General features: G+C 42.1%; 1 protein-coding gene across 1 annotated transcript in view; it reads right to left on the reverse strand.

Moving 5' to 3' along the window:
* Positions 1-14,841, reverse strand: part of LOC115196646 (DNA-binding protein RFX7) — a 34,403-nt gene extending 19,562 nt beyond the window's left edge. The window contains exons 1-8 of the mRNA XM_029757491.1: positions 14,563-14,841; positions 13,076-13,109; positions 8,441-8,520; positions 5,546-5,581; positions 5,160-5,282; positions 3,983-4,184; positions 3,266-3,476; positions 482-795 (exon numbers count right to left, since the gene is read on the reverse strand). Coding sequence (XP_029613351.1) covers positions 482-795; positions 3,266-3,476; positions 3,983-4,184; positions 5,160-5,282; positions 5,546-5,581; positions 8,441-8,520; positions 13,076-13,109; positions 14,563-14,699 — 1,137 coding nt within the window. The 5' untranslated portion in view covers positions 14,700-14,841. The remainder of the gene's footprint in view (positions 1-481; positions 796-3,265; positions 3,477-3,982; positions 4,185-5,159; positions 5,283-5,545; positions 5,582-8,440; positions 8,521-13,075; positions 13,110-14,562) is intronic.
* Between the last annotated feature and the right edge of the window lie 4,488 nt (positions 14,842-19,329).

The raw sequence follows: 19,329 nt of genomic DNA on the forward strand, positions 1-19,329 counted from the left end.
CTGGGATTAGGGCCTGGTCTAGTCTCTGGGATTAGGGCCTGGTCTAGTCTCTGGGATTAGGGCCTGGTCCGGGGTGAGCAGTATGTCCTGCTCCGCCGACTCCTTGAAGTAGAAATCTTCATCCAAATCGGTGTTAGTGGTCGTTGTTCTGATTTAGGAAACGATGGCGTTAAACATTATGTACAAAAGAAAAGGTTACGGTCAGTACCAAAAAAACACCAAATAGCAGAATTGTTCAGGAGCTATCCATCGCAGAGCCATTCTTGACATTCAATAAATTGCTGCCTTATCTTTCCTTTTAATACTGAGCATGTCATCTAAAACCATTATCAATCTTGTCTGATCTGTGTGTGTATCTGTGTGTGTGTGTGTGTGTATCTGTGTGTGTGTGTGTGTGTATCTGTGTGTGTGTGTGTGTGTATCTGTGTGTGTGTGTGTGTGTGTGTGTGTATCTGTGCCTACATAATTTATCCCATCGTACCGTGATAGGGCTGGGGACGGCTGCCACCACAATACCAATGGTAGGTTGTGGTGAAAGCAGAGCAGGACTACCACAGGGGATAGCTGGCCCTGGGGTGCTGGCCTCGGTCCTCCTGGCCTGGTTCTGTCCCTGTCCCTGGGCCTCTCCAGGCAGGGGGGATTGGAGCTTCTGCTCCTGCTGTTTCTTATGGATCTTCCTCTGGAGCTGCTGCTTGGCGTCCACAGAGGGAGAGGCCAGCGTCTTCACCTGGGGCTGGAAGGACGAGGCCTCGGACGTGGGCACGAACGCAGAGGTTGGCGTGGGAGTCTTCAGACCTGGTGAGATATACAGATGAGAAAAGAGATTTCTCAACACGCCTGAGAAATGGTTTTAAAAGTTGTTGAACCAACTACAGCTTGATACATGAGCAAGACTCCCAAGACTCCCATCAACAGCCCTAAACTGATCCCTGTTACCTGTGGGTGCCCGCTGTCATGACGTTGGCCTGTGGGTAAGGTTTATGACCCCCCCATAAATACCTTTCTCCCTTCCCCTCTCTCTCTGACCCTACTGAAGGACTGGAATAGCCTGTGTTAAATATAGAGAGTCTGGGAACATCAAACAAATGGGGAAAAGGAACCATCTTTTGATAATAAAACCAGTTGGAAATATGCTTGATAACGTAATGAGTATGTATGTCAGTTCATTGTTATCTGAGACATTATGATTGATGACAGGATGACATAAACTGTACCTGAGAAAGTATACACCCTCTAGTTATCAGAGTCACATGGAATTGTTTTGCAATTGAAATGTTTGATATTGAAATTGTTTGTTAGGAGATTAAATGTAATTTTAGCTTCAAAATGAGAGAATTGGGTTTTCATAAGGAAAGTGCCCTGCTCGATCAGTGGCCAACCCTGTGAAGAGACATGGGGTTATAAACGATGAAACGCCTCCTTCCCCCTCTCCACTATATAAGCCTTTGACGAGGGGATGGCCAGTGTGTTCCAGTACGGGAGGTCTGCAGCCTGCGTCAGAAGGACACACATGTTAACTAAACCATATCAAGAACAGAACTAAGCCAACCTCGGCGTGAGCTATGGTATGAACTGGTATGAACTTTGAGCTTATTCACTACAGAAGTGATACTTCCTAGCCGCTGAGTTAGCCGCTGCTAACGTGGGCTAGGAAAGGACGGACGACGGATCCAGTCTAACAACCAGACGAAGATACCAACACGTACCCAATTTACCACCATTGACATTCTTCCACTACAGGAAGATCTGTTGGCCAACACGGCCAGCATCTACGACCAATCTACCGAAGCGCAGCTCAGAGTAAATATTTATTGCATTTTCCTTTTCCAAATGGGCGGTAATTTAGAATGCATAAGATAATGTATTTACGATAGCATAGCTGCTGTTTCTTTGTTCCTAAATCTTCCCGCTCTTTCATTCAAGCCCAACCCCCTTTTCCTTTGTGTAACCAGCCATGATACAGGCTCCGTACATCAGGACGTTTTCTGTATGACATTGTATTCTGTGTATTTGTAATTCTGTGTGATTAGTTAGGTATTTAGTAAATAAATAATTAAACCCAATTTTGTATTGCTGATTCAACTTGTTAGCCAGGGTTCGTGAAGATAACCAAGAATTTACAACTTTCATGATGAGACTGAAAATAAGATAAGGGTTAATATTGACTGCTATCGATGTAAAATATTACTAAGTATTTTAAGAGTTTATTCGGAAGATAACAGCTCTATAAACGTTCTTCTGTGGTGCCCCGACTTTCTAGTTAATTACATTTACATGATTAGCTTAATCAGGTAATATTAATTACAGAGAAATAATTTTATAAGTTAGCATGTCATATCACTTAATCCGGCATAGCCAAAGACACGACACCGCTTAGCGTTGCCATGGACTTGGTCCCAATGTAGTGACCGTTGAGTGACTATTGACTGTTGAGCCACCTGTTGACTGTGGCCATCAACACCGGCCAATACCGTCTCTACCACCATCCCCATTAGCCATGCCTACCTGTAGCTTCCATACCACCATCCCCATTAGCCATGCCTACCTGTAGCTTCCAAACCACCATCCCCATTAGCCTTGCCTACCTGTAGCTTCCATACCACCATCCCCATTAGCCGTGCCTACCTGTAGCTTCCATACCACCATCCCCATTAGCCATGCCTACCTGTAGCTTCCATACCACCATCCCCATTAGCCATGCCTACCTGTAGCTTCCAAACCACCATCCCCATTAGCCATGCCTACCTGTAGCTTCCAAACCACCATCCCCATTAGCCATGCCTACTTGTAGCTTCCATACCACCATCCCCATTAGCCAGGCCTACCTGTAGATTCCATACCACCATCCCTATTAGCCATGCCTACCTGTAGCTTCCATACCGCCATCCCCATTAGCCATGCCTACCTGTAGCTTCCAAACCACCATCCCCATTAGCCATGCCTACCTGTAGCTTCCAAACCACCATCCCCATTAGCCATGCCTACCTGTAGCTTCCAAACCACCATCCCCATTAGCCGTGCCTACCTGTAGCTTCCATACCGCCATCCCCATTAGCCATGCCTACCTGTAGCTTCCAAACCACCATCCCCATTAGCCATGCCTACCTGTAGCTTCCAAACCACCATCCCCATTAGCCATGCCTACCTGTAGCTTCTATACCACCATCCCCATTAGCCATGCCTACCTGTAGCTACCATACCACCATCCCCATTAGCCATGCCTACCTGTAGCTTCTATACCACCATCCCCATTAGCCATGCCTACCTGTGGGAGCCCCAGTCATGACGGTGAGGGCAGCCATAGACTTGGTTCCTATGTAATGACTGTTGAGCAGGAAGCGAGCCAGATCCTCCACGGCATCAAACTGTCTGCTGAGGACCTTCTGAGCCCACTCACACACCAAGCCACAGGCTGCTGAGCGCATCTCATCCTCTGCACTGGGAGACTGGCCCGACGACGGCTCCATCGGCTCACACTGGAGAGAAGAGGGTAAAGTAGGGGAAGAGTTCAGATATGATATCCTGTCTGGAGTTTGGGTGGATTTACTAGGAATGAGGTCAATTCCATTTCAATTCAGATCGAAACTGAAATTCCAATTTTCCGAAACTTGCTTCTCAATGAGATTTGGAATTGGATTATCAGTTTAAATCCTGAGTTGAAATGGAACTGACCCCAACCCTGATGAAATGGAACTGACCCCAACCCTGATGAAATGGAACTGACCCCAACCCTGATGAAATGGAACCCAACCCTGATGAAATGGAACTCACCCCAACCCTGATGAAATGGAACTCACCCCAACCCTGATGAAATGGAACTCACCCCAACCCTGATGAAATGGAACTCACCCCAACCCTGATGAAATGGAACTCACCCCAACCCTGATGAAATGGAACTCACCCCAACCTTAAAATCTATATGTACTTGCTCTGAAATGATTATGGCCACTTCCTGGCTAAAAAAGCCATCATGTAAACTTACCCCGTCTCCTGATTTTTGTAAGTCCAGGTTGGGCAGGGAAGGCATGTGAACAAAAGCTTTCTTCCTCAGTCCACTATAACAGTATTTAGATTTGCCTCTCATGCCCAGGCGGCGAGCCTTCATGTTGGGAAAGACATGCTTCATGATCTTTCCAAAGTCTGCAGCACTCAGTGGGTGGTAGGCAAGACTGTCACAGTAGCTCCTGAAACACATTCACAATATGATAGACATGACTTGTATTAACACAATATGATAGACATGACTTGTATTAACACAATATGATAGACATGACTTGTACTAATACAATATGATAGACATGACTTGTATTAACACAATATGATAGACATGACTTGTATTAACACAATATGATAGACATGACTTGTATTAACACAATATGATAGACATGACTTGTATTAACACAATATAATAGACATGACTTGTATTAACACAATATGATAGACATGACTTGTATTAACACAATATGATAGACATGACTTGTATTAATACAATATGATAGACATGACTTGTATTAACACAATATGATAGACATGACTTGTATTAACACAATATGATAGACATGACTTGTATTAATACAATATGATAGACATGACTTGTATTAATACAATATGATAGACATGTTGAGTTGTTCCTAACCGCTGTGCTTCTGCCCCTGCATTGCTTGCTCTCTGGGGTTTTAGGCTGTTGATGTGAAAAGGGCTTTATAAAATACATTTGATTGACAGAAAGAAACACACTAAAGTTAGATGATTCTCTAGTGAGAATATAAGATAAACAAATATAATAAATGTAAACATGGCAAATAAACTTCAAACTTTTGAACTAGAACTTGGATGATTTTCCTATCGACAATTTTGACACAAGGCACATTCATCAATCCATTCCTTCAACGGGACAAACCACTACTAACACACTCAAGGGCCGCTGTCCCAGACACAGTTTAAACCTAGTCTAGGAAGCACTTTCGATGGAGATTCTGTACTGAGAACCCAGGTAGGGTTGCAGAATTCCAGAACCTTCCCTCAAAAATAAGGAAGTTTTCCAGAAATCCTGGTTAGAGGATTTAAGATTTCTTCTTTATTCCCTTTTGATTCCTGGAATCTTCTACCCAGGATTTCTGGAAAACCCTTTCGCCACCCTATGTACAGGCCACACTCACTTGTATTCGCCGTACACCTCTTGCTTTGGCAGTGATGTCTCAGGGTGCTCCTCTAGGTGATTCCGGATCCAGTTGAAAGCGTACATCTGCTGTGTTCGACTGGACGACATGCCACTCTGGTCACTGAAACGGTTAAAGTTACAGCGACACAAACAGGGTTAGTGGTGAAACAACCTCGAAACTTATACGTTCTTGTGATGCGTTTTGATCTTGAAAAGACAAGGAAGTGTGTAAAGAAAGACGGTCTCCGGTTTTGTTTGGATTTCTTTCAGGGAATAGTGTGTGTGTGTGTGTGTGTGTGTGTGTGTGTGTGTGTGTGTGTGTGTGTGTGTGTGTGTGTGTGTGTGTGTGTGTGTGTGTGTGTGTGTGTGTAATGTAGTAAGTACCATAGTCCAGGAGTGGAGGCTCTCTGGTTCTCAGTCCTAGTGATGTTGCAGTGTTGAAGAGTTGAGGTAATGGATAGACAAATAGATAAAAGATGGCGTAACAAATTAAGAACACAGAAAGCCGGATATAATAGCAAATCAATCATTATACTAGTATCGCTTCATAATCGTACAAATAAACACTATATGAGCAGCCATAAGCATAAAAATCACAATACAGAGACTGCAGTGTTGAATATTGACGCAAAGGAATTGTAGAGACAGTTTATTTTTCAAATGCACTGAAATATTAGTCGAATGAATGCATCCTGCTTGTAGAGCCCTGCACGGCATTCATTTAAAGCCCCCGCCTACCAATGCCTGTGAAGTTCAGGCCCTACTCTACCCAGGCCTGATTACTTCTGCCAAATTTAAGGACCCTGCCCGAAATCCGAAATAACTTCCTCTTTTAGTAAATCCATGAGCTGCTCCTCTCAGTCTGTCACTAGCTCCCTGCGCGCAGCTCGCTCTGCATGCGCTCTGCTCATGGCGGCTCTGAGTCTGTGAGTAACCATAGCAACGGCTCTGCACGCGCTCTGCTCACGGCGGCTCTGAGTCTGTGAGTAACCATAGCAACGGCTCTGCACGCGCTCCGCTCACGGCGGCTCTGAGTCTGTGAGTAACCATAGCAACAGCTCTGCTTGGGCTCTGCTCTGCTCAATGAAGAGACAAGAGAAAGCAGTTAGCTACTTTTCATTACTCTAAACTCTGACAAAAAGAATCTCTTCTGTCTTGTATTTGACGAAGGTTGAAGCGCTTCTGACACCATGCTAATGATCTCAGTCAGATATGACTGTACTGCAGCAGCAGAGCACGAGCGAATGGCTCAGCTTCAAAATGTTACTGATCAATTTAGTTTTAAACGAGCCCTGCCGGTACCCTAAAAAAATAGCTGGGTAAAAACATAGCAGGAAAACCCCAAAATAAAATGGCCATAACAATTGGTAACTTCGTGCTACACAACCAGAAATATAGGCTACAAAGTGCAATGAGAGAATATATTATAAAATATAGGATAGAAAGTGCAATGAGAGAATACAGTGCCTTCAGAAAGTAGTCACGGTCCTTGACTTTTTCCATATTTTGTTGTGTTACAGCCTGAATTTAAAATGGATTACATTTAGATTTATTTTGTCACTCGTCTACACAATAATGTCAACGTGGAATTATGTTTTTCTTTTTTTTTTTTCTTTTTTACAAATGAATTAAAAATTAAAAGCTGGAATGTCTTGAGTCAATAAGTATTCAACCCATTTCTTATGGCCTAAAAAGGTTCTGGAGTAAAACATTTGCTTAACCAAAGTCACATAATAAGTTGCATGGACTGTCACTCTGTGTGCAATACTAATGTTTAACATGACACCCCACACATACAATTATCTGTAAGGTCCCTCAGTCGCGCAGTGAATTTTAAACACAGATTAAACCACAAAGACTAGGGAGATTTTCCAATGCCTCGCAAAGAAGGGCACCTATTGGTAGATGGGTCAACAACAACAAAAAACTTATATTGAATATCTCTTTGAGCATGGCGAAGTTTTGAATTACACTTTGGATGGTGTATCAATACACCCAGTCACTACAAAGAAACAGGCGTCCTTCCTAACTCAGTTGCCGGAGAGGAAGGAAACTGCTCAGGGATTTCACCATTGAGGCCAATGGGGACTTTCTGTGATAGAAGAAAACTGAGGATGGATCAACAACATTGTAGTTCCTCCACAATACTAACCTAATTGACAGAGTGAAAGTAAGGAAGTCTGTACAGAATAAAAAATATTCCAAAACATGCATCCTGTTTGCAGCAAGGCACTAAAGTAATACTGCAAAGAATGTGGCAAAGCAATTTACTTTTTGTCTTGAATACAAAGTGTTATGTTTGGGGTAAATCCAATACAACACATTACTGAGTACCACTCTCCATATTTTCAACCATAGTGGTGGCTGCATCATGTTATGGGTATGCTTGTAATCGTTAAGGACTGGGGAGTTTTTCAGGATAAAAAAGAAACAGAATGGAGCTATGCACAGGCAAAATCCTAGAGGAAAACCTGGTTTACTCTGCTTTCCAACAGACACTGGGAGATGAATTCACCTTTCAGCAGAACAATAACCTGAAACACAAGGCCAAATCTACACCGGAGTTGCTTACCAAGAAGACAGTGAATGTTCCTGAGTGGCCGAGTTACAGTTTTGACTTAAATCTGCTTGAAAATCTATGACAAGACTTGTAAATGGTTGTCTAGCAATGATCAAAAAACAATTTCACAGAGCTTGAAGAATTTTCAAAAGAATAATTGGCAAATGTTGCATCATCCAGGAGTGGAAAGCTCTTACCCAGAAAGACTTGCAGCTGTAATCACTGCCAAAGGTGATTCAAACATGTATTGACTCAGGAGGTTGAATATTTATTTGCTCAAGATATATTAGTGTTTTATTATTCATGTTTAAAAAATATATATATATATATATTTTTTTACAAATGTTAGAATTTTTCTGCCACTGTATTTTGTGTAGCTCGTTAACAAAATATGACAATGAAATCAATTTGAATCTCACTTTGTAAAACAACAGCATTTGTACAAAGGCAAAGGGGAGTGAATACTTTCTGAAAGTATTGGTATATATATATATATATATATTATAAAATATAGGCTACAAAGTGCAATGAGATACAGCTAAATGGTCCTGTATGGCTCAGTTGGTAGAGCAAGGCCCTTGCGATGCCTGGACTGTGCAAAACATTTAGTTTCTTTGAGATAAAAGCATCTGCTACATGACACATATATATATATATATATATATATATATTATTATTATTATTAATAAATGACAGAAAAAGGAGAAACAAGAAGTTACCTTTTACCATTGCTGGGACCAGAAGGCAACTTCAAGTAGAGGTAGAGTTTTTCGATGTCTGTAAACTTCTCAACGTCTTGCTGTAAAATGAGAGGTAGTAGAGAGGGGAAACAAAACATTTAGTACAAACATACTATATTGCTGTGACCATGGGAACCAACCTGCTTCACTGTTGCCAGTTACTACCTACTTTAGTGGAATGTACTGCTTGTAGTTACAGGTAACTGCCAAAATAAAGGAAACCCCAACATAAAGTGTCTTAACAGGGCGTCGGGGCCACTACGAGCCAGAACAGCTTCAATGCAGCTCGGCATAGATTCTATAAGTGTCTGGAACTCTATTGGAGGGATGAGACACCATTCTTCCAAGAGAATTTCCCATCATTTACTGTTTTGTTGATGATGGTTGAAAACGCCGTCTCAGTAGCCACTGCAGCATCTCGGCAGGTAGCCTAGTGGTTAGAGTGGAGGGGCGGCAGGTAGCCTAGTGGTTAGAGTGGAGGGGCGGCAGGTAGCCTAGTGGTTAGAGTGGAGGGGCGGCAGGTAGCCTAGTGGTTAGAGTGGAGGGGAGGCAGGTAGCCTAGTGGTTAGAGTGGAGGGGTGGCAGGTAGCCTAGTGGTTAGAGTGGAGGGGCGGCAGGTAGCCTAGTGGTTAGAGTCGAGGGGCGGCAGGTAGCCTAGTGGTTAGAGTGGAGAGGAGGCAGGTAGCCTAGTGGTTAGACTGGGTGGGCGGCAGGTAGCCTAGTGGTTAGAGCGTTGGACTAGTAACCAAAAGGTTGCTTGATCGAATCCCTGAGCTGACAAGGTAAAAAATCTGTTGCTCTTCCCCCTGAACAAGGCAGTTAAACCCACTGTTCCCCGGTAGGCCGTCATTGTAAATAATAATTTGTTCTTAACTGACTTGCCTAGTTAAATAAAGGTTAAATTAAAAAAATCGCCCAGAATTGTTCAATAGTGTTGAGATATGGTGGCTGCCGTGGTGTATTGTTTTCATGCTCATCAAACCATTCAGTGACCCCTCATGCCCTGTGGATGGGGGCGTTGTCATCCTATGGGGGCATAACCACGGTAACCAAAATAATCAACTTCCCAGCAATTTTTATACATGGCCCTAAGCATGATGGAATGTTAATTGTTCAATTAACTCAGGAACCACACCTGTGTAGAAACACCTGCTTTCAATATACTTTGTATCCACCATTCAATCAAGTGTTGCCATTACTTTGGAAGTGATACATGTCAGTCTTTCTAGATAAGACTCAAATGTAACGTAAATGTGGTTATTATGATAATCATTCTAGAAAAAAGAAACGTACACCTATAAAGGCGAGGTGCTGGCTAGCGGAGCAGAACACTAGAAAATAAAGGAAAGTTTGCCCTACAGCCAATTCTGTCGAATCAAAAGAATTTGCATTAAACAATCAGATTTCGACAGAAATATAGCTGAGACTCAGGATAAGTTCAAGGAGAGGGGGTACAACAATGATCAGATTAATATTGCCATTGAGAAAATTCAAAACAAAACGAGACATGACCTTTTTCAAGGTCAGTCTCGCAAAAAGACGCATTCATGCGTTCTTACTACCCGCTATTCAAAGTGCTCTGAACAAATTAAAGGAATCGTTCACAAACATTGGCACATTCTGAAATATGATGATAGTCTTGGTAATGTGTTTTCTGATCTTCCCCTGGTCGTATTCTCGCGGGGCAGAAATCTCAGAGACCAATTGGTACACTCTGATTTACCAGCCCAAGATATTCCTGAACAACGCCTATTTGCGCCCATACTGGATGGAAATTACAAGTGTAATGGCTGTGCTCAATGCAATGGCACTTACAAATGTAGATCCTTCAAACACCCCCAAACAGGGAAATCTATCCCAATTAAAGGTGTTATTACGTGTTCCACTAAGTCAGTTATTTACCTTATAACTTGTCCCTGTGGTAAAAATTATGTGGGTAAAACAAAGCGTGAATTAAAAGTACGTATCTCAGAGCACCGTAGCACCATTAGGTGCAAAAACCTGACTTACCCAGTTGCGGCCCACTTTTTGGAGGCAGGCCATTCGATTTCGTCTCTGCGTTATATTGGCATCGAACATGTCACCCTCCCGAGGAGAGGGGGTGACCTTGATAATTTATTGTTAAAACGAGAGGCTGCCTGGATCTTTAATTTAAAGACACTTGCTCCCTTCGGTCTCAACATAGACTTTGATCTGAAGCCATTCTTGTGATTATTGTGATTTTGCCATTGTAATTGTTTGTTAGATACTTTTTAGACTACAAATGCTATGATCATATGTTATCCATTTGTTTGTCTTTTTGTATGTTCCTTGTATACCATTTTTTTAATATTTCAGTTAACCAATGATATTAGGCCATACTTGGCCATGATTACAAACACCTGTGTGTCTCTTGACACTATATAAATGACTCATCTCTCAGTGTTTGTGATGATACCCTGATGAAGACAGCTTAGCTGTCGAAACGTTGGTTATTAAAATTTTTGCATCTGAGCTCTTAGAGTGTGCGGCTTTCCTTTATTTTCTAGTATTATGATAATCATAACACTACACATGTCGCTGACACACTGACGACATGTCTTTGAATCTCACTACACAACAGAAGACACCCCGCCTCCTTTTCAATTGATTTCTAAGAATTCATGAAAATCACCACTTCCTTCTCTATTTGCCTCTTTGTTGTTAAGGGAAGCGATACTTATGAATGAGATGAGATTTGTCAGCCAATCAGCGGAGAATAAAATAGCAATTTACTGGATTCCACCACAACCTGCTTGTTAGCCGCCGCCTGCTTGTTAGCCGCCGCCTGCTTGTTAGCCGCCGCCTGCTTGTTAGCCGCCGCCTGCTTGTTAGCGTTAGCTACCGCCTGCTTGTTAGCTGCCTCCTGCTTGTTAGCCGTCGCCTGCCTGTTAGCTGCCGCCTGCTTGTTAGCCGTCGCCTGCTTGTTAGCGTTAGCTGCCGCCTGCTTGTTAGCTGCCGCCTGCTTGTTAGCCGTCGCCTGCCTGTTAGCTGCCGCCTGCTTGTTAGCCGCCGCCTGCTTGTTAGCGTTAGCTGCAGCCTGCTTGTTAGCTGCCGCCTGCTTGTTAGCCGTCGCCTGCTTGTTAGCGTTAGCTGCCGCCTGCTTGTTAGCCATCGCCTGCTTGTAGCCGTCGCCTGCTTGTTAGCCGCCGCCTGCTTGTTAGCCGCCGCTTGCTTGTTAGCCGCCGCCTGCTTGTTAGCGTTAGCTACCGCCTGCTTGTTAGCTGCCGCCTGCTTGTTAGCCGCCGCCTGCTTGTTAGCGTTAGCTACCGCCTGCTTGTTAGCCGCCGCCTGCTTGTTAGCCGCCACCTGCTTGTTAGCCGTTGCCTGCTTGTTAGCTTGTTAGCCGTCGCCTGCTTGTTAGCCGTCGCCTGCTTGTTAGCTTGTTAGCCGTCGCCTGCTTGTTAGCGTTAGCTACCGCCTGCTTGTTAGCCGCCGCCTGCTTGTTAGCCGCCGCCTGCTTGTTAGCCGTCGCCTGCTTGTTAGCTTGTTAGCCGTCGCCTGCTTGTTAGCTTGTTAGCCGCCGCCTGCTTGTTAGCCGCCGCCTGCTTGTTAGCCGTCGCCTGCTTGTTAGCCGTCGCCTGCTTGTTAGCCTGCCACTGACTTTCATAACAATTTAGGCTAGCTTTAGTCTGCTTTCATTCTATTATGATTGACACAAGTAGGTCATACATATTAAATGGGTCATCATGTCAGTAAGGCTTATTACCGGGATTGTGTTCATTAAGCACACAAAGGAAGAAGAAAACAAATGGGACTGACATTGTAAGGAACTTCCTGGACTTGTCCAATAACAATCAAATGGTTTTTTTTTTTGAATTTAGTTGAAAACCATTTTTCTATGGTTGTGCCCTGATGAACACGACCCAGGGTTAAGACTTTGTGTGTGATGACACAGCGTAACATTACGAAGCCAACACTAGACCAGACAGAGACATGACAGAATCCTAGCACAGCACTCATTACTCTGAGACATGGGCCCAGGTGACAGGATGAACAGACCAGACAGACAGACTCTCTGTCATGCTCTCTATGTTGGACACAGGCAAGCTACTGTAGATATATAATAATAATAACACATTTAGTGATCCCTTCAGTGTTGGGGTCAATTCCATTTCAATTCCAGTGAATCCAGAAAGAAAAACTAAATTCCAATTCCAATACCAAAATGTCCTCATTGAAAAGCATTGAAATTTCAGTGTCCTTCCTGAATTGGAATTTAAACGGAATTGACCCCAAACCTCGATAGCTTATAAGCCTTATGACATTATGAAGGCTCATAACTAGATGCTTATAACCCGCATTATACCTGCATCATTTAAATCAAGTGTTACTGAAACACAGTTGTACTAGCAATTACTGGTATTTCTATGCCGTATTCTTCAAAAACACACAAGGAAATTGAAACGATCACGAAATTGGTGCATTCCTTTAAACTAGTCTAAACTCTTGTTTTTCACTCTGCGTCTAAGACAGTGGTTCTTAACCTGGGTTCGATCGAGTCAGTCTCAGGGGTTCGGCGGAGGTCATATGAGGTTAGAACCACTGGTCTAAGACATAAACTGATATCTATCTATGACAATCACAACTACTCACCAATATGTTGTCCACTTTTGGCTGGACAGATTTGCTACAATGAGAAAGAGAGAAAAATAGAGAGAAGGGGGAGAGAGAGAAGGGGGGAATAGAGAGAGAGAAAGGGAGGGAGACAGTGGAAAAACGCAGTAGCATAACAAACATGTTCTCAGGTCAGTACAAGCCCTCAACTCCACACAACAGCCTGTTGTGTTTACATCATAGCAATAGAATCTAGAAAGGGACCCAGAGGCCCTATGGCCTACCTACACCCTATTCACTTGTGATAGGATAAGATTTGATAGGATGTGATAGGATATGATGTAATAGGATGTAATAGGATATGATAGGATAAGATTTGATAGGATGTGATAGGATATGATGTAATAGGATGTAATAGGATATGATAGGATGTGATGTGATAGGATGTGATGTGATAGGATAAGATTTGATAGGATGTGATAGGATATGATGTAATAGGATGTAATAGGATATGATAGGATAATATTTGATAGGATGTGATGTGATAGGATATGATGTAATAGGATGTGATAGGATAAGATGCAATAGGATGTGATAGGATATGATTTGATAGGATGTGATAGGATATGATGTAATAGGATGTGATAGGATAGGATAGGATATGACAAGATATGATAGGATATGATGTAATAGGATGTGACAGGATAGGATATGATGTAATAGGATGTGACAGGATAGGATATGACAAGATATGATAGGATATGATGTAATAGGATGTGACAGGATAGGATATGATGTAATAGGATGTGACAGGATAGGATATGATAGGCCTAAGCAACGTGGTGGATATCCCACCTAGCCAAGGTAGTTTTATTACTAAGACAGGTCTCGTCAACAAGAATACGGAACAGTCCATGTTGTGCCCAAACACTGGATTCAATGGCATTATGGGTAATTTATGTCATGGACATATAGCTGGCTAATCATACTGCAGGTTTATGACTATCATTGGGCCTCCCTTGGCTATGCATGCATACATGTAGCTAGCTAGCTAGCTATTACACACACATTACATTATCAATGTTAGCTAGCTAGTTGTCATGTTGTAGCTAGCAAGCTACAGAGTGTGTGTGTGTGTGTGTGTGTGTGTACAGCCAGCTATTTCACTGTCTGGAAAATTGGCTAGCTATCTAGGCTAACTAGCAGCAATCATTTACACAACCAGCCCCAACAGCCTAGCAAGGAGAGATGACCAATATTAACTAGCTAACAAACTAAACGACATGAATATTCTACTATTAGCTAACGTCAGTTAAATACACATCATTTTAGTTATCTATTAGCTAGCTATATATTGATTAGCTAACGAATCCAATACCTAAATGAGAGTGAACTCCTGGTCTGTCATCATTTTGTACCTGTGCAGCAGCGTGGCTAATTTATAAGCGAGTGAAGTGTGTGTGTGTGTGTGTGTGTGTGTGTGTATGTGTGTGTGCATTGACCATTGAATGCATTGCATGTCTTACCAAATTGAATTGTTAATTTTGCAGTGCAACGCATTGGCCTCGGGGCCCTGGAGTCCTGGTAGTAGCGGTGGAAGAAGACAGCCCAATACCGAATGTGGCTTCAGTTGACCAGGTTGTTGTTCATCTTCATCAGCCATCACGACGATATTCTCATTAAGGGTGGGAGGTGGTGGTGGTGGTGGGGGGGGGGGGTTTATTAACAAGTAGGCCTACTTCTATATGCCTTGATTTAACGCAGCATCCCTGGCTGTGTTGCTGCTGTGCATGACACCGGAGCGGAGGACCGACCCACCGTTTGATGATGAGGAGCGTATCATCTCTGAATAATCATCCACCCTCATTTTATAGCTAGGTTCACCTACTTGGATCGACGATACACCATGTCGGTTAACACTATGAATTCACTGCTACTTCAAATGTATAAAAGCAAATAAAACGGCATGCGGGAATAATAAATGTAAAATAAAAAAGAGATTATTTTGCAGAGAGAGACTGACCACTGCCGCAATCAGCGAGGCTCTACAGGCGCAGGCGCAGTAACTGACGGAATGAAACTGACAATATAATTCCAGATACAGCATCAATGTTTCGTTTATTAAATTGATAATAACAGTATAGTAACTGTATAATCACCGTTGTAATAACATTATAAATAGCAGTATAACATTATAATAAGAGTATTTGAACAAAGTCTTTACCAGTGGTGGAAAAAGTCCACAATTTTCATTTTTTAAACAGATTTTCAAGTTTTTTTTCTCTAAAACATGTAGTTCATTTAATCTGATTGTCATAAGGTTACATGACTTTGTCCACAAAGGGCATCTGAACACACAACATACATTTGGATGATTTTCATTACATTTTGGGTGTTTTATTTAACTTTAGTACACATGTGGTGTTCTCAGTCAGAAATGACCAGGTCATTAGAAATGAATGGGTGAGACTACAATTAGTGTATAAAATTGAGTTCAGGCACATGCCCATTCATTAGATGGACACACTTCCTCTCCCAGACCCCCAGATTCATGTGTGTGTGTGTGTGTGTGTGTGTGCTCAAACACACATGCATGTGGGGGTCTGGGAGAGGAAGTGTGTCCATCTTGGCTTCCTTTCCCCAATACAATCTTTCCCCCACAGGAACCACACCTGTTGGCATTCTTACAAACAATCGCAACGTTGTTTCAATAATATATAAAGCTTTTTCTTGCTCACAATTCATTCTGTGGCAGCACAATGACCAAACGATATACTGTATGTGAGGCTCTTGATCAGGTAGCCTAGTGGGGCGACAGGTAGTCTAGTGGTTAGAGTGTTGAAATCTGAAAACTGAAAGGTTGCAAGATCGAATCCCCGAGTTGACAAGGTAAAAATCTGTTGTTCTGACCCTGAACAAGGCAGTTAACTCACTGTTCCTAGGCTGTCATTGTTAATAATATTTTGTTCTTAACTGACTTGCCTAGTTAAATTTAAAAAATCATATCTTTCATCATGACACTGGTGAGGAGGAGAGAGTCCTTGTTAAACAAAGTAGTCTGTGATAAATACCACAATATGTTTCATCTGAGTATTTGTTATAGTCAAAATAATCCATACATTATGCTTTTTTTTTACTCAAAAATGAGTTGTATGAGCTCAGGTCAATGAGGCCAACAGGCCATAAATAGCAAATAGAAGTTCAAAACTTGTAATGTTCACAAGAACTTAAATTGATAAAAAGATCTAACACAACATTAGGTGATAATATATGTATTATTATGGATTTATAATCAGCTATAATGGGGCGGTCATTTTGGACCAGGAACACGGAATTAATTAACATGAAACGAACACAACAGGAAGGTTAATAGAAAATGACTCAAGTAAAAGTGAAAGTCACCCAGTAAAATCATACTTAAGTAAAAAAGTATTTGGTTTTAAATATATTTAAGTATCAAAAGTAAATGTAGTTGCTAAAATATACTTAAGTATCAAAAGTAAAAGTATAAATCATTTCAAATTCCTTAAATTAAGCAAACAAGATGGCACCATTTTCTTGTTTTTCTTTATTTAAGAACTTAATTTCCAAACCAAGCATTTTTGTTCAGTGAGTCCGCCAGATCAGATGCAGTAGGGATGACCAGGGATTTTCTCTTTAAGTGCGTGAATCTGACTATTTTCCTGTCCTGCTAAGCATTCAAAATGTGACAAGTACTTTTTTGGTGTCAAGTAAAATGTATCGAGTAGAAAGTACATTATTTTCTTTAGGAATGTGGTGGAGTAAAAGTTGTCAAAAATATAAATAGTAAAGTAAAGTACAAATACACCCAAAAAACTACTTAAGTAGTACTTTAAAGTATTTTTTTCTTTACACCACTGGTCTTTACTTAACCCAAGATGAAGTGAAACCAACAATTATTTCCGGTAGTTCTGAAATGTTTTGCGAACAGAATTAGGATTCCCGTAATGTTACGGGAGTTATATTGTAATCGATTCAATTCAGTACACATGACGGTACATACCAACAAAAAAAATATACGTTTTATTCACCTTGAAATACAAGTATTACTAACTTTACTGTCAATAAATGTAGCTAGGCAGGCTGAGATAATTACATATTTTACTTGTCCAATATTGCCATCTTTTTGTCAACTTCGGTGTTGGAGTTTCCTCCTTTATTGTCATTATTATAGTAGGCCAGTAGGGGGCACTATTCCTTCAAATTAGGCCCTAGTGCCCCAAGGGCTGTGATTGTAGACGTTGACGTTGCTCTGTGTAGGATGACTCTGTGGTCACATAGCACTTGTTTCAAGAGTAAGGGGTGTTAACCCGGTGTCGTGGCTAAATTCCTCAACTGATCCTCATTACAACCATGACCACCTAAGACCTAATCCTCCAATTGGCTCATTCATCGCCTCTCATCTCCCCTATCCCCCAGGTTGTTCATGTAAATGAGAATTGTCCTGTGTTTTCAGTCAACCGTTGGTAGAATAAGGCTTACGTTGATTTATATAAAATCTCCCAAAATGTTGTTTTGTTTTTGTTGTTTTCTCACTCTCTTTCTGATTCCCTGTTCCTTCATGGGTATTCTCTATGTATTGACTTCCCTGTCAATCTCCTGTCACTTCTCATCTGAGTCCAGCAGAAAGGACGGATTGTCACCTGACCGTTTCTTTGTCCATTTGTCCTTTAGGTTATTTTGGTTATTTCATTTGTAACGTTCCAGAATCATCTTCCTCGTGGAAATCTGCATGTTTCCATTCATGCACGGCACCTCTGACAATCCCATAACAAACATCATATCTATGAAAGACAAATAAACTATTTATGAATAGTGTACATAGATAAGTATTGATAACATGTATAATGGTTTATAACGCTGTTATAAATATTTATAAGCACTTACCAATGGCTTATCAATTAACATGTTTTTATTTAACCAATCTCTTGTCTTTCTGTTTATTGATTATCTTATTCATTACTTATAAAGAGTTGTGAGCATGGCCGGGGGTATCATCGGATGGGGCCACAGTGTCTTCTGATCTCTCCTGTCTCAGCCTCCAGTATTTATGCTGCAGTAGTTTATGTGTCGGGGGGCTAGGGTCAGTCTGTTACATCTGGAGTATTTCTCTTGTCTTATCCGGTGTCCTGTGTGAATTTAAATATGCTCTCTCTAATTCTCTCTTTCTCACTTTCTGTCTTTCTCTCCGAGGACCTGAGCCCTAGGACCATGCCTCAGGACTACCTGGCATGATGACTCCTTGCTGTCCCCAGTCCACCTTGCTGTGCTGCTGCTCCAGTTTCAACTGTTCTGCCTGCGGCTATGGAACCCTGACCTGTTCACCGGACGTGCTTATTGCACCCTCGACAACTACTCTGATTATTATTATTTGACCATGCTGGTCATTTATGAACATTTTAACATCTTGACCATGTTCTGTTATAATATCCACCCGGCACAGCCAGAAGAGGACTGGCCACCCCTCATAGCCTGGTTCCTCTCTAGGTTTCTTCCTAGGTTTTTGCCTTTCTAGGGAGTTTTTCCTAGGGAGTTTTTCCTAGCCACCGTGCTTCTTTCACATGCATTGCTTGCTGTTTGGGGTTTTAGGCTGGGTTTCTGTACAGCACTTTGAGATATCAGCTGATGTACGAAGGGCTATATAAATACATTTCATTTGATTTGATTTGAGCATGTGAAACAAACCAATCGATAGTGTGACTGTCTTCGTCCAAAATGGCACCCTACATTGTGTTCCCTCCTTTTGACCAGGCCACATAGGGAATAGGTTTCCATTTGGGACACACTACATTTGTAACCCTGGTAACCAGTAAAGGAACCAAAAATCAAATCAGATCAAACTTTCTTTGTCACATGAGACGAATACAACAAGTGTAGACCTTACCTTGAAATGCTTACTTACAAGCCCTTAAAACAACAGTGCAGTTCAAGAAGAGTTGGCTCAGGTCTCCAACCTGACTCTGCCAATCTCCCTGTGTGCCCCCCCCCAAAACATTTTTGGGGGCTGCCTCTCGCACTTGCCTCGCCGTTGGTATCGTGCCTCCTCTCGTCGCCGCTCTGCTCTCGCTGCCTCCACCTGTTCCCATGGAAGGCGATCCCATCCAGCCTGGATCTCCTCCCATGTCCAGGATCCCTTGCCGTCCAGAACTTCCTCCCAGGTCCATTCTTTTCCACGCTGCTTGGTCCTTTTGTGGTGGGTTATTCTGTCTCGGCTGTCGTAGAGAGGGGACCAAAGTGCAGCGTGGTTGTAGTTCCACATTTTATTAAATCCG

This window comes from Salmo trutta, chromosome 7 (genome assembly GCF_901001165.1).
Source record: "Salmo trutta chromosome 7, fSalTru1.1, whole genome shotgun sequence".
Taxonomy (NCBI): Eukaryota; Metazoa; Chordata; class Actinopteri; order Salmoniformes; family Salmonidae; genus Salmo; species Salmo trutta.